Source organism: Aythya fuligula, chromosome 2 (genome assembly GCF_009819795.1).
Source record: "Aythya fuligula isolate bAytFul2 chromosome 2, bAytFul2.pri, whole genome shotgun sequence".
In the NCBI taxonomy this organism is placed as follows: domain Eukaryota; kingdom Metazoa; phylum Chordata; class Aves; order Anseriformes; family Anatidae; genus Aythya; species Aythya fuligula.
Window position 1 is genome coordinate 34,201,916 of NC_045560.1, and position 15,389 is coordinate 34,217,304.

A 15,389-nucleotide genomic window follows, 5' to 3' on the forward strand; every position below is an offset into this window, starting at 1 on the left:
ATCATATAATTTATTTGCAAAGATATTACAGCTGTTCACTGCATGTCTGTGAAAATAAAGGATTAATCACTGAGCAAATAGTGCAGTAATAAATGGCAGTAAATAGCTGCAGTACATTTGTCATGTGAGGTCCATTTCAGACCATCTGTTTTTGATCTTTTCTTGATATTAGAAGAGGATATCTTAATGAGAAAATACAGAAACTGATGAGATGATTTGGCTTTAGGAAATAATTCTAGCAACACATTTATTGGTGCTGCACAATATATAGCCAATCTGTTCACTGAAAAGCTTACTTATCAAATATTTCAATTTCTAATTTTTGCCTCTCCTCCCTCAGTGTTGTATAATATTAGCAAAAGACTTTCCATGGGATGGATTGTATAGTTAAAAATATATCATTCCTTTAATGCAGCTTCTTATTAAGTCTCTGTGGAAATATAGCCTCCATCCAATTCAACAATTGCATAATTTTCTCATATTGAAATGAGCTCTCAGGTGAATGCCAATATTTCCATACCAATATATGTCCTGAAAAACTCCAAAATAAGGGACTGTAGACTCGTCAACATTAGAAGTCACAGAAGCAAATATTTTGATATGCACCTGATCCACTGGCTTTTGTGATACTACCTGCCAGCAGTTTTTTCTCTTTTCTTCGGTCCAGGCCACAAACCTCTCTGATATATTAATATCCCTTTTTCTAATGGAGGAGATGATTTAAATGTCATTTTTTTTCTCTGCATCTAATCCATGCCGAAAACAAACAAAAAAGAGTTGAAAAATACAGAGGAGGAAGGTAGCTTCTGACAAGCACTGGAGAGGAGAGAAAGAAAGAAATGTGCACCCATAGGGAGATGGAGTGGAGCGGCAGTGTGACCAGCAAACTAAGAACACCACTTCTTGTATATGTTACACGTGATGGCACTAATGCAGACAGAACCATGTTGCAAGCAAAACCTTCGAATACTTGCACCACTTTATTAGTAACTGGTATGTCAGCTTGTTTAGCATCTTCACCAACCTCCACTGGTAAATTGATACCAACTTCTCACATACCACGTTGTAGGAAGAGCATAACGTAACTCGCTAGCACAGTTCTGTGCCCACAGTTGATTTATGTGAATATTATGGTGGAGATTTAAGTACTATCAAAGCCGTCAACAGCTCCTGCAGCTGATTACAAGAACTGGACTGCAGGTAACGACCGACCGACCATCCATCTATCTAACCAGAGGGACGAGGCTCACTTGAGACTACTGACAACATTAACGTACACCATTAGAGGGCAGAAGTGACACCTTTCCCTTTTTTTTTATAGGCTCTGTAACCTCCGGGGATAATTTTTACTTGTCGATGTCAACGGGAATTTATAGTCGCAGCCACATAGTTTTTGAAATACACAATGGGCTTCCCATTTGGGGTCTGATAACAAATGTTTTCGGGAATAACTACGAGACCTCAGAGAAAGGCTTGGGCTGGAAGGGGCCCTTAAGATCATCCAGTCCCAGCCCCAGCTGCAGAGGCGCCCCGGCCCCAGCAGCGCCCCCTCCACCCCCCTGGTCCTGGCACGAAGCCCCCCGCCCCAACATGGCGGCGGCGTGCAGGGGCACAGCCCCCTCCCTGCGCATGCGCCGCCCTGGGGCGGGGCAGGACGGGGGCTGCGGGGCAGTCGGGGGGGTGAGGGGGGGCGGGGCTGTGCGCCGTGACGCAACGCGTCGCTGGGCGGGCGGAAGCCGTCAGGTGGGCGCGGGGGGAGCGGAGGTAGCGCGCGCGGCGGCCGTTAGGTGACCGTTGGGCGGCCGTTGGGGCTGAGGGGGGGCTTGTCGCCGCCACAGTGAAGCGGCGGGGCCCTGTGCTCGGGGAAGGGGGCGCGGGGAGGCCTCGTCCCGCTCGCTCTGGGGAGGTGGGAGGCCGGGGGGCTGCAGCCGGGCTGCGGCGGGCAGCGGAGCCCCGGCTGTCACCGCGCCTCGGCCCCCTCGCTTCGTTCTTGGTTCGTGCAGGTGCCTCGGTGCGGGGGGCTCTGCTGGCAGCCGGCTGAGCGCTGCCGTGCGCTGGGCAGCCCCGCTGCACGGTGCCCTTGGGTGGGGAAGGAGCAGCGAAAGCAAAAGGGGGTTTCTCGGGTGTTGTGCACCGGTAAATGCACGCACGTGATTAAATTCTTCTCTAAAGACCACTTTGTTTTACGAAGATGATTTTTAAGCTCTTAATCGTTTTGACTGTGGTACGGCAGAGGTTTGTAACCTTTAACGTATTCTTATGTACCAGCATACAACATTCAGTAAGGTAGAAATGTGTCGTTGCCGTTGCTTGGGTAGATGTAACTAGTGATGCTAATTTCTGACAACGTCTATTGAATCTTATTTTTTATTTTCCAAGTGATCTGTTTTGAAATACCAAAGGAGGAATTGAAACATGTCGACCTAATATAACTTAAACAAATCTAGAACTCGCTCAGGACTTCCAAAAATATTTTGTGGTTTCCTTCCTCTTTCCAGTGGCTCTTTTGTCATAACCTGTGACTGCAGTGACGCTGCAAGATTTATGTCTTTCTTGTATGGTAAGGACCTAACTTTCAAAGAGGCTAAGCGTACTTACAATGATGTGATGGAACATGGAAGAAAAATAGCTTGCTTAATCCATATTCAAGCAAAACCAGATTTGTTAGGAATGGTAGTTTTTTATTTCTATAAACATTTGTAATGCATTAGTATGTCTCTCACTTACTTCTGTAGTCTCATTAATCATTTATTATTAATAAGCTTTCTTTTCAGTTTCCTACCCCCCCGTGCTAGTATCCCATAAATTCTCTTTTATGTATCTTGTCATCTGAAAGATACTGACAGCTTGAGCGCAGCGTATTTTCTGGGTTTGTGTGCCACAAAGCAATGCAGAGAGGAATTCCTGTTGTTTCTTGTGATGTGATGCAGAGTTTCTTCAGTGCAGTCTAGAACAGGGTAACAAATGTTTGGGGTTTTGATACCCAACGTGGATAGATTATGAAGAGGGGGGCAGTTTTTCACTTCAAAAAATGAGCTTTGTAGGAGTTGTGACTTATTTTTTTCATGGAGCCTTCAGGATATGGGCACATCAAACGTGAGCACGCGTGTGATTTGTTCTAACTAATTGGGATGTGGTGTTATTTTGGTGCAGGTGTCATGAATTGCTGTTTCACAAGAATATCAAAGACAAAATGCAGATAACTATGCAGTAAGCAGCATATTGCTTTAGTGTTACAAGTGGAGAGATTGCAGTTTCTGGTCACATGAAAATTTATTGCTACCTTTGTTCCCATTTTGAGGGCTGGAAATACCCATGTGTATAAAGCTTAAATTATTGTGGCCTCTTTTTGTTATTTTGTGTGTTATATGTGTTTAATAATTCATTTCAGGTACTTGAGAGCTCCAGAGGTTTGAGTAATTATGATGGAATACATTTGGTCTAGTAAATAGGTCTCGTTTCTAAAGCTTTCACAGGTAAAAATAAAACTGCTTCTTCTAGATTTCTTTTGGTCTTCTTTTAGAGGCCTCTTGTGGCTTTTAGCTTTTTGCAGGAGGCATTGGTATTGCTAATCCCATGTTGTTCAGCTTGAGGATTGGATGTCACTTAACAGCTACAAGTAAAATATTTCCTGTGGAGTTCATGACCGCTTTTCTGAGAATAGTTAAGGGCACTAGTTTTTGCATCTTGCCCACACTGTGAGTAGGATAAATGCATGCTGTCAGCTTAAATTGTCATCTGTGTAGACAACATCATCTACAGACTAGTCAGTGTCAAAAATACCCATTAAGTTGTTTCCAGTAGCTGTCAAAAATCTGCTGTGGAGCTCAGTCATTCAGATGAATGTGTTTTGTCCTGGTACATGTTTATTGCTAAAACGTACTTTACATGGTATTGGTTATTTGAAAAGCTCTTTCAACTGTGACTGAAATCTTGCACCGTTAGGTGGGCTGCGTTTCCTCAACTGAGCATTATTAACAGTCTCCTAACTTTTCTTGCATGACTGTCAGATTTACAGAAATTATTTCTTTTACCATTTGCCTATGTCGTTTACAAGATGACTTTTGAACTAAATGAGTAGTTCCTCTATTTAAAAGAGGGTCTAGGCTAATACTAGACTCGAGGACTTCAAACTTAATCCACTAAAATCATTTTTTTTATGCGGTGATAACAAAGAAAAAAGAGGCTACCTTGATATAAATACCCAAGTAATGTTTCTGGGCGTCTTCTCCTTCATTTGAACAATGACATGTTTTGCCATGCCCACCACTCTGGTACTGTGGTTATCTACTGCCTGTCACAACTGTTAGCGATGCTAAGATAAAATGACAGGCCAATCTAGAAATAATAAAAAGAAGGAAATAAACTGTTTAACTTTATCACTTCCTGCATTTTTATTTTTCTGAAGTCTTCAAATGGATCAGCCTCCTTGGAGGGAGCATCAGTCTGAGGCGGTCTATATTGGAGCTCTGCCACTGAAACATGCTTTTGGTGGATGAGTCTTGCACATGCCCATACTCAGAGTCCTGCAGGTTTCTTGAAATAAAACCAGGCAAGTTAAATTTTTCCACCCTTTCCCAGTGGCATAAGCGCTCTTGTGTTGCTTTTCTACAGGAACAGCATTTGTGTGGATTCTATGTGCGTGTATAACCAGTTCTACAGCGGCAGTCTTTCCGCCATCGCAGCAATCACTTTGCTAGCTGGTTTTTAATCTCTCCAAACCCTCTTGTTTTAGGTCTTTTTAAAATGTTCAGTGAAAATCCCTTTCCTCTCTGTAGCCTACACTAATGGCTTTGCAAGTATGGCTTCTTGTAAAAGTAGCTAAAATTAGCTGAATGTTACTGTTTCAGAAAGAAATTTTGGAATGCCAGAGGCTTTGAAAAAGTGTTGCAAATGTGGATTTGTCATATCCCAGTGTTAATTGCCATGAAAAAATTGTATCAATGCTATGGGGAGATAAGAAGCTAAGGAGGTAGCTCATGCCCTGCCATAACTGAGCAGGGCTCCTACCAGAATGGCCTAAACATCAGTGATAGGGAAAAGTGTCCCAGATGGATTGAAGCTGAGATTTTTTTTTTTTTATGTGAAGATACGGAGTTGTAGGAATGTTTCAAAGTCCAGATGGACCTAGGGGGGTGAAAGGGAAGATCAGCAAGTATAGTATACTGTTCCCATTGATACTCACTCGCTTTAACTTTCTTCACAACACTTGGCAAGTCATTTCCCCACTCAAAGTCTTGGCTGACTGCCTGCAGGCGAGGAACAATGAATTTCTGTTGGTGGATTTTTAGAAGCATTCACTGACAGTAGCAAGCAGAACAAAGTGGGGGGAGGGAAGGGGGGGAGGAAAGCATGCCAGGATACTTTAAGAAACCAAAAGTAAAAGCAGTCATTGGAATTAATACTCTTTTCTATTGACTGATCTATGATGCAGTCTGAAACAGACCTGCAAGCCTTAGCCGCACACATACATAGCATTTCGAGGGGCTCTGTGGGGTCAGCATGACTGAGATTTTTGACTGTCTCTTTTCCTTCCTTACTGGTGATGTTTTTCTGTTGACCAGAGTTTACACCACCAATAATAGGAATACTTAACGTGCTGAGAGTTGGTCTAATCGTAAAAACTACTCAAATATGGCTTTGTTTGTCTAGGGACACACTTAGCTGTTAATTGTTTGCTGCTTGGTAGAATATTGAGCTCTCCCATAGAGCTGTGCAGCTGTCGGCGTGAACCTGGGAGCCAAGGGGCAGTGGTGGTCTGCAAAAGTCACTGGTGCAACTGGTCCAGTATAGGAATGTGGTTTTACTCTGTTTTTCAAGAGCTTATATCCTCTTTTTAAAATATGAGGAACGTGATTTTTTTTTTTCTTGGGCACCAGCTTTAAATGTGAATGGTGCATGCAGGATGATTTGTTAAGGGAGCTTTTGGTGCGTGTAGGAAGGCACTCTTAAAGGGAGGGAATTAGAAGATGTCCTTTCAAGTAGGATGGGATAATAGAAAACTACATGAATTAAATAACAGATGGGGAAATAGCTTTTTTTTTTTCTTCTGTATCTTGCCAGGAGTCATGGTCCTGTGTAACTGAATATACTTAATTTCTTTGGGCACCTGTTTGTCAGCTGCACTCTGTGCAGATCTTTCTCCTACTGCCAAGCAGCCAGCCAGCGAAGACTGCAAATGACCAGAATGCAAACATCATTTTTGGTCGTCCTGTTCTGGGAAAGACTCAGCATGTAGCTCCTGGCCTTCTGCATGCTTACTTCATTGTCCCTATCTGCACAGATCAGCATGATGTCTGTCAGTTGAGGGACTGCGATTTTGGAAGTTTTCTGTTGGAAAACTGGCCAAACAAAAGATTTTGGAGGTCACAGAAGTAAATGGAAGGGGTGGACTCCAAATACACGTGTAAAACAAAACAAATAATATATTGCCGATAGGGCTGTGGAAACGTTTCCAGGTGTTCTGTAATACCCTGTGATTTTGCTTTCCTGGGAGGTACGTTGGCTGTTGCAACATGATTATTGTCATGTCTGTTTACAGCTCATTGTCTGTTGATATAATATCCCCACTAAGCTGAGAAACATGCTGCCATAGAGCTAAGGAAATGTCTACTACAGACGATTTTAATATGCTGATTTTAAAATCGCTTATGTTTCATAAGCTTATGACACTTTACTGATATTGTAGTAAATCCTAATTTTGTCCTGTACAATTATTTTATAGTAATTATTAGTGACAGCTTTTATTTGTACTGCCCTAGTTTTTGTCTGCTGTCTGTTCTTTTTCAGTGTTTTTCCCCCTTCGTATGTCTGTAGCTGGATTCACTGTCCTATGGCTGTATTTGGCATTTCTTTTTTTTATCTCTGTCTTGGTAAATCACTCTCTGTGTTTATACAGTTAAGAATGATAATTAATCACAAAGCCAGACTTGCTTTTGAATTTACTCAGTCGTCCTGGTGTTGGTCATAATTTGGCAGTGAGAAACTGGTAAGTATTATGGTAGTAAGTAATACGTGGAGTAAAATTTGCATTTACCAAGGTTACTTTCTTAATATATTAGTTTGTTACAGACCTACCTCTATAAGTCTCTATGGTATCACTGAGGAACTGCTGCCTCAGTGTTTGGCATGCTATCAGCCAAAATACGTAACCAAGAGGTGACTTTATTTTTCTTAGCTTCATCCTTAAACTGTTTTGAATCCTGGAATGGAATGGGTTCTTAAACTTCAGTTTTCTCTATTTTTCCCCTGTAGTTGACACTTTGTTCACATTTTTGCTAAAGTTGGTTATTAATAGCTACCACAGCTACCTGGTGGTTGCCTGCTGCTTTATTTTGCTCTTATAAATAGTCATCTTTATCTGTCCTGTACATTTTTCAAAGCTAGGAGGTACATACCACCTCTGCAGCACAACTTTGAATTTGCTGTCCTGATGCCATGAACTACTTCTAGCAGTTTAGGAAGGGTGAAATCTCTTGGACAGACTAGAAAATTGATCATGAATTTGTACTCGTCTTTTGTTAGCTGGCTGACTAGCAGAACTGACAGCGCTGTTAAGGTGCGCTGTGACCTTTGAAGGATTGAGTATGCCTTGTTTTCATGATACCCCTATGTTGTTTCAGAGGATGCACGAGGCATTCTTTTGCCTAACAAACTGTCACGCTTTCGGTGAAGTATATGAATGTAATCTCTGGGTTTTGCTAGGAATAAGGAAAGCTGAATCTAAGGGAAGCTTTGCAGCACGATTCAGCTAGCGTGTTTTTATGTATGGCTTGGTTTCCATGGAGTAGAGTCAGTATTCAAGCCTAGGTCTGATGCTATTAACAGTAGCACCAGAGAGACTGGAACTTTGCTTTATTACAGAACATGAAATGGATTTTCTGTTGCTTTTTCTTTGGTCCTTGTTTCTTTTGTTTCATATGCTTATGATGCAATTTATATATGACTTCAGCGTTGGAAGGCAGCTGAGAGGACAGATGTGATTTTATTTTGGAGAGGCTGAGTTCCGTCGCTTGTTGCTTTCATTGCCAGATGTGTCACTGTTTGTTGTGGTATCCCTGGACAGTGTCAAAGCCACATTGGCAGGCTCTGGCAATACATTTCTTACACGACAAGCAGTGGCAACAATAAACAAAAGCAAACTCTTTCAGTGTCTGTGAAAGACAAACCTAGCCTCATATCCTCTGTTCTGGAAATTGCCTTTAGTTCCAAGTTCTAATGTTGCCCCTGTCTTGGGTTTATAATTTTCAGAATAATTTAGGCGTGCATGTTGGATTCAGAGAGCTTTGGTAAATCGCCACTTGAATCACTCACCTTGCCTGCTTATTTAAAGGGTTATCTGAAAGATACTCACTTCTTCATGGATTCTGGAATTGCCATTTTGCCTGCACAGTTGCCTATTGTTTGTTTTGTCCTTTTTCCTCAGATTTTCAGGTTTTGTCTTGTCTGTACTCCACTATCTTCATGGTCTTTTTCCTTTTGTCTTAGATTTGGGATAATAGGAACTGTAACAATCTGTAGCTCTCATGCATCCTTTTTTTTGTTGTTGCTCTTTGCAATTACTTCCTTGGCCATAAAAGCACTTCAGCTGAGGCTGGGAGATTGGTAAGCCTGGATTTCCGCATGGACTAAGTCAGTGTGAAGAAGGAAGTTTCTCTCTCTTTTTCTTTATTTCCCTGATCCGCAGGTAGTAGGTGAGGAGGGAAGAAAAGATCACAAAACTGTTAGTTCCTTCTTACAAGTGTACTTTTATCTCATGCTGCATTGCCTGTCTGCATTATTGAAAACCAAGGGCCATTCTGAAGACAAATTTTGTTTAAACCGTAACGTTCGTGTACAGAAATACTGACCCTTCAGGGCAACAAGAAGTAAAAGGTTATTCCCGTCCATCCATCTTATTTATTGTGCTGTTTTCCTCCTAGTATGTATACCTGCTACTCTGCTGCCCTTTTTTTCCTGCTAGAAAATACTTGGGTGTAAGCTCGCATTTCTTTTTTTTTTTTCCACTCAGCACTGTGTAATCCTGAAAGGATGTGTAACAGCATTTGTTTTTTCCCTTTCTTAAATACAGTCTCAGAGGCACAAACAACATTGCTTACTGGCTTGGCTCTGGCCAGCAACAGGGCCCTTATCTTACATGGGGCAGCTTCTAGATTCTTGTCACAGAAGTCACCTGTATGGTGACCCCCTGCTACCAAAGCCTTGTCACGTAAACCCACTACAAGAGTATGATGTGAGTCACTGGAAGTGCATGCTTCAGGAAGAAAGAGGAGACCAGATCTTGAGAACTTTGAAATTACACTACCAATCATTTAAGGAGGGATGGCCCCTTAAAATGCCTTTGCAGGATAGGAAAAGTGCCATCTGCAAATAGTTACCTTCATTTTGGTACACCTTACTCCCCATTTCTTTGAGCAGAGTGAGTGTTCGGGTGTTACGCTGTTTGCCCAGCAGGTGAAGTCCTTGATTTCTGTTAGTTTCGGTGGTCAGCATGTGCGCTGTGAATCAAATTTATGTGGCAGTGACCCAGTCTGTAGTCCCTGCTGTTCCTTGGTGGGAGTTCATTCAATCTGTTCAGCTTGGCTACAACTCTTGTCCTGGCTTGTGGTCTTATTTACAGCGTGATAGCAGAGTTATTGCTACTCCAGAGCTCTACAATGATACTGTCTACTAAAGTGGTTTGGGATGAGAATTGAGTGGAGCTCTGTGGAGAGCAGCATTTCATTTAAATTCGGCAAGAACTGTCTGTTATCTTCAAACAAGCGTGTGTGTGTGTGTATATAGAGGGAGAGAGTAGGCTTTTGGGAAGGGTGGTTGAAACTTGTGGTCTTCTTTCTTTGAGAGCTCTACACCAGTACCTCATGTGTATTTGATACTGTCCATTACGTATCTAATGACGTAGGTGCAGTTGGTGCTTTAAAGTGTGAGTATAGAGCCATGGATTTGGCTAAGTCCTGGGGAAATTTTGGTTAGTTTGTGTTTAGGGAAGATCTGTTTCAGGAAATTGTAGTCATGCAATTCCAAATACTTGTGCTGATACCACAGATTTTAATTTTTTTTTATGGTTGTCTCTATTTTATATACTTAAGAAAAAATTGTCTGAAAAAGCAGACTTGGGGGTGATTAGCGTGCTCTTTGAACAAAGTATATCCCACTGAATTTACAGTGGTATGTCAAATTATTACATGTAGGCCATCTGCCTGTGTGCACGGTCATATCCTACAGTTAAGGAGAAGGAACCTATTCCTCATTCGCTGACTTGTGTTTGCCTCTTATATTAGTGCACCCTACATTAAAAGTAAGATTTTGTATACTGGCAATTCCTGTCGGCGTTTTAGACACAACACCTTTCACTTTACAGCAACTTTGTTGTCCAAGTTCTGCTATTGCCCCTCGTTTGGGTTTAGAATCTCCAGAATAATTTAGATCTGCATGTTGATAGACTATCTGAAGCATGAAGGTTAAGAGGAAGCAAGAAGCACAGCTCTGAGTGCTGCTGCTGCTGACATTAGAATTTACAGTAGTCTGTGGTGTGTCCGTATAAGGCCAGTTGAAGTGGTCAGCAGAGACGATGAAAAATACCATGGAGATTAAGTTTAGATGAGTGCTTAGCAGGACGAAAAATAATGGTGTTGGTATTTTGAACTAACACTGCATTTTAAAAACAGAGGCCTAAGTATCAGTGTAGAAAGTCCAGTCATGAACTCTAGTATACGTATAACTGCAGTCTAAAAACTACTTGTGTCAGACTATATGTGGGAGAAAATGGAGAGTAGCGTGAAAAAGTACTGTTATGTCGAACGAGTGGTTTTATCCAAACTATGTGAAATAATAGAAATCTCCTCTCAGAACTTTCAGGGGTATCTGAGAAAAGAGAAATAGAAGATATGAGCATTTAAAGAGACCGTTTCAGAATAGATTCATTTGAAGGGAAAAAATGAGTACGAAGGACACATGTAAATGTGTTTATGCATGTGATGAATCGGGTTTTCACTGTCTTATAGTGAGATATTTTGCTGAGGTTCTTACTAAGTTGTTCTTTTCTAAAGTAAGTTGTCAAAATGAATGTTAGGGCATTTACATATGTGCATTTATAATAAAAAGGGAACTGGATTCCGTGTTTTTTTCCGAACAGTTGCTTCAAAACAAAAAATGTATTTTGGTTTCAAAAACACGTGGCTTGAAGAGATCAACTTCAGCTGGTACATGTGAAAATTAAGGGTTTTTTTAGTCCTGCATTTCATCTTGTTTGAGTAATTTTGTCTTCCATTACAGAGCTCCCTGAAGATGTCTGGCTTGTATTGCTTCAAACTGTCTGGACGTTTACTGTTTAACTGCTGAAGCTTTCCTACCATTTGTTCTTCCGAAGCCTTTGGCTATCCATGTGTCAGAATTGGCTGCTATGGTAAGACTTTTTTTTTTTATAGTAGTAGCAAAGTGCTAGAAGTGGGTGCAGTGTGCATCTTCGTTTTGGTCTTATTTCTTTGTTTATTGTCAAGACACCAAAAAGGACAAAGAATGAATACTGTACAAAACCAGAAGAGGATGACACCCAACTTTGAACTAACAAAACAGCTAAGAGACCTTGCTTTTCCTCTTATCTGTTTATACTTGCCCAATGGTTCTACATGAAGAACAAGAATCAAGTGAATGATTTCACAAGCTTTTATTTTTATTTTCTTGGTATAGATGTGTCTGTATTGTTTATCAAGATGTTGAGTATAAATGGAAAATACTTGTAAAACACTTTCCTATATAAAATTCAGACTTTCCTGTCTGAATTTAAGAAGAGATTGGACTGTGAACTTAGGCACATGGTCTGAACTTTTGGGTAGACCTGTGCGGTGTCGAGAGTTGGACTTGATGATCCTTAAGGGTCCCTTCCAACTCAGAATATTCTATGATTCTATGATTCTATGATTCTATAAGTCTGTTCTAGATACTGCTTTTGGGTTTAATCATTTGAAGTATGACACTTAAGGTAGTTCAGATGATTTGTAAGAAGACAGTTCTGATTTTTGGAGAACAAAAGGTTTTTTTTTCCTAAAAAAAAAAAAAAAAAAAAAAAAAAGAAAAACCTTGTTACAACAGGTGAGATAGAAAGATGACTGTACCTCTAAGCAAATACACATCTACAACTCTTCTTTAGGTTATGCAATAATATTACATTTGGAAAAAGTTCTGTCCTTGATCTCAACAACTGTAACAACTTTCAATAACCAAGTGATATTTTACATGTTTTAGGAATCAAGACCAACTAAACTGAGAAGATGTGCTCAAGATGATCCGGCTAGAAGAGTTTTCACTTTGTAGATATCCTGGTTTTGTTCTAATATGTGATACAATTTGACTAAGTCAAGTTCAGTTACTTTTCTTGAAGTTAAGACACCCGTGGCCTTTATCAGAGATGTTTCTATCATTTTCAAGAAAAAATATGTCCCAGAAACTGAGTATGTTTTTACTGGTTTTTGGAATCATTTGGGGTTTAATGTTGCTACGCTACACTTTTCAGTATCCAAGACGTCAAAGTAGCGCTGAGTTGCGTGGTCAGATATTAGACCTAAGTAAAAGATATGTCAAAGCACTGGCAGAAGAAAATAAAAATTTAATGAACGGTGGCAGTGGAGCCTCTATGGCAGGATATGGTAAGAGGAAAAAAACATTCTATTTATTCTAGTATTTTTTTAAGTGAAAACTGTAAAACTTTAATTCTTTTTAAAGTAATATATAATAATCTTTCAGAGGAAAACAACTACTCTGTATTGATTGATTCGACTTTAGTTTATTAAACAAAGTTGAAATTTAAGATGCAGTACACCCAGTAAGTTTAAATATTATTTTTTTTCCAAATATGAGAGAAGATAGTGGTGTGAACATGGACAGCAGTATACTTAGATTTTTTAGAAAGTTCTGTTACTGATACTGTTTTCTGTGTTCCAGAAAATAGTTTTACAACACTCAAGATCCTTTTGTCATTGTTCGTAAGCATGTGGGTTATTTTTTATTTTCATTTCTTATGTTTTTTTCAATTTAGGCTTAATATATAGAAGCTTTAAACTAGGAAAAAAAGTACTCTTTTCTTTCCTGCTTTGTAGTTTGTGCAGAAAGTAATATGATACTTTCCACAACAATTTTTCTGTGGAATAGATCTGTTATTTCGAGGAAAGTGATTAAGAACTACCCTTTTATGTTGGAAAGTATCTATCTATATTCTATTGCTGTCCAAGGCTAAAAGGTGTCATATCTGGGTGTTGTCAGGATGAAACCTGAAATACTGCCTTGAAATACTCACTATACTTCTCTAGCTAGAGGTTGTGTTCTTATGCTCTAATGTTTACTTGGCTGGGTTCACAGTTTACTATAATGGTGGTATCTTTCTTTCTTAAAATAACAAGGAAATGGTATTTAAATAAAAATAAACTAGGAGTCATTTAATTTCCCTTTCCTCCTGGTCTGTATGCTTTCCCAGAATTAATAGTAGGAAAGATGGCAGGCCTTAAGATGTGAATATGTTGAAATAGAAGTTATTTTCCATACACAAGCTAATAATAGAACAAAATTTTCTTTTTCTCACTATCTTCAGCTGATCTTAAGAGAACAATTGCTGTTCTTCTGGATGACATCTTGCAACGCCTTGTGAAATTGGAAAACAAAGTTGATTACATCATTGTGAATGGCTCAGCTACAAATACCACTAATGGAACTAACAATCAAGCACCAGTAAATTCAATTAAACGTGCAAAAGCAGCAGGCAACATTAGATAGCAAAGCGGGTCACTTTGTCTTGCTAAGTTTATGATAGGTCATAATTAAGACAAGCTTTTTATCTCTGGCTTGGGCAAAGTAGTAGCTGCCTCTAAAAGAAGCGTACACTATTCTGTTATAGAATGCGCTGGATATATGTAGGCCTAACTTATGTGCATAAGGTTCTCAAAGCACTATTTCATTGCCTTTGAGCAGTGCTTCTAAAGTGATCTTTGTTGTCTTTAGAATATTTTGATACCATGATTTGATGTCGTATGCCATTGGATAATAACAATAAATGGAAAGGAATGGGGAACTTATAGGTAGGGTTATAAATGTATTTATTTAAGTATAAATATAGCATATCTTTTGGATAGGTGAGCAGCATTGTAGCTTATTCATTTCTGTGATCTGCTTTAAACAGAGGTAACTGAGGAAAACATATTGTTAAACAGATGCTAGAAAATGTGTATACTTACAGTATTTTGTTACTCATTTACTGAAAAATTATTAAAATGAGGATAGCATTGGGGGGTAATGTTTTAGAATTGTGACCCAAAGAATGTCTTTATTTGCACTATCAGTCAGAATAGCTAGAGAATTTACTGTATATTTAAGAAAATCCAGTATAATAGGAAAACATTCTAGGTAGTAACACTGTCCAGGTATGTCCTTATGCCGGAATTAGGGCAGTTAGATTATCAAAAGCAAAGCATAATCTGAGATATCTTATATGTTGATTTCTTAAAAGATATTTAAGTGTATGTATTTTGTAACTGCAGATGAAACTATTTAAGTGACAGAAATAAGTTTGAGATATGTGAATACTGTTTATTTTTATTCACTGCTGTTTCTTTTTAACTTCTTAGTACCTTGCAGTTTGTGATGAGAATAGCACACCATCTCCCTGAAATGCTTTCTTGAGCAGGAGGGAGAGTGATGAAGGGAGACAAGGCATCTCTGCATTTAACAGAGATCTATGTACTAAGGGTGTCTTATCATGGAATATTTCAGAGCTAAGGTAATATTTGCCTTATGTTGAAGTTAGCCTTACAGCAAAGTGAATTGCAGTGTGGATGCACTGCATTTCAAAATGTTACTGAAGTCATATTAAAGAGAAAGTGCCACTGAGCCTGTTTTTTAAAACATAGTGAATGTTTTGTGGGGAGGGAGGGTATGTTCAGGGACTTTAGCCAAAAGTGTGCTCGTTGTATTTTTTTCCTGTGATGTGTGTGTGTGTTTGTTTTTTTCCAAAGCTACGTGGGTTTTCTTTTCTTTTTTCCCTGCTGGTATTCTGGATTCGCTTAGAACAGTAGTATCCAGATGATTTTTTCTTCTTGTCACACTGTGCGTAAACTTGTACTTCCTTGCAGAAAGAGAACAATAAATTTTTAATTGTATTTGTAAAGGCTCCAGTTCTCTCTTTTAACGATCTTGTGATTCTTACTACATGAGCTCTAGGTGTTTCAGGATTGGAAAATTGTACATCTCTGAGGTTTAGGAGTAGTGTATCCTCTTTCAGTTTAAAACCATTAGAGTATCACAACATTTGGTTGTGTTGCCAAACATTGTTTTATTTCTTTTTTTCAAGGAAGATCTCAGTAGTATTTCTCCATTATGTGTTTTTTTTTTTTATGATGCAACTG

The 15,389-nt window shown here is 39.5% G+C and overlaps 1 protein-coding gene across 4 annotated transcripts; it reads left to right on the forward strand.

The window, feature by feature from the left end:
• The first annotated feature begins 1,706 nt into the window (after nucleotides 1–1,706).
• CCDC126 (coiled-coil domain containing 126) lies at nucleotides 1,707–15,143 on the forward strand. 4 transcript variants are annotated; one of them, XM_032182237.1, is made up of 4 exons: nucleotides 1,707–1,743; nucleotides 11,275–11,404; nucleotides 12,244–12,644; nucleotides 13,583–15,143. In XM_032182237.1, the coding sequence occupies exons 3-4, from the start codon at nucleotides 12,407–12,409 to the stop codon at nucleotides 13,762–13,764; spliced, it is 420 nt and encodes a 139-aa protein (XP_032038128.1). In that variant the 5' UTR covers nucleotides 1,707–1,743; nucleotides 11,275–11,404; nucleotides 12,244–12,406; the 3' UTR covers nucleotides 13,765–15,143. The 4 variants fall into 4 exon arrangements, with proteins under 4 accessions (XP_032038128.1, XP_032038127.1, XP_032038129.1 ...); XM_032182236.1 differs by having other exon boundaries at nucleotides 1,740–1,787; XM_032182238.1 differs by lacking the exon at nucleotides 1,707–1,743 and adding an exon at nucleotides 1,745–1,764.
• Nucleotides 15,144–15,389: the final 246 nt, after the last annotated feature.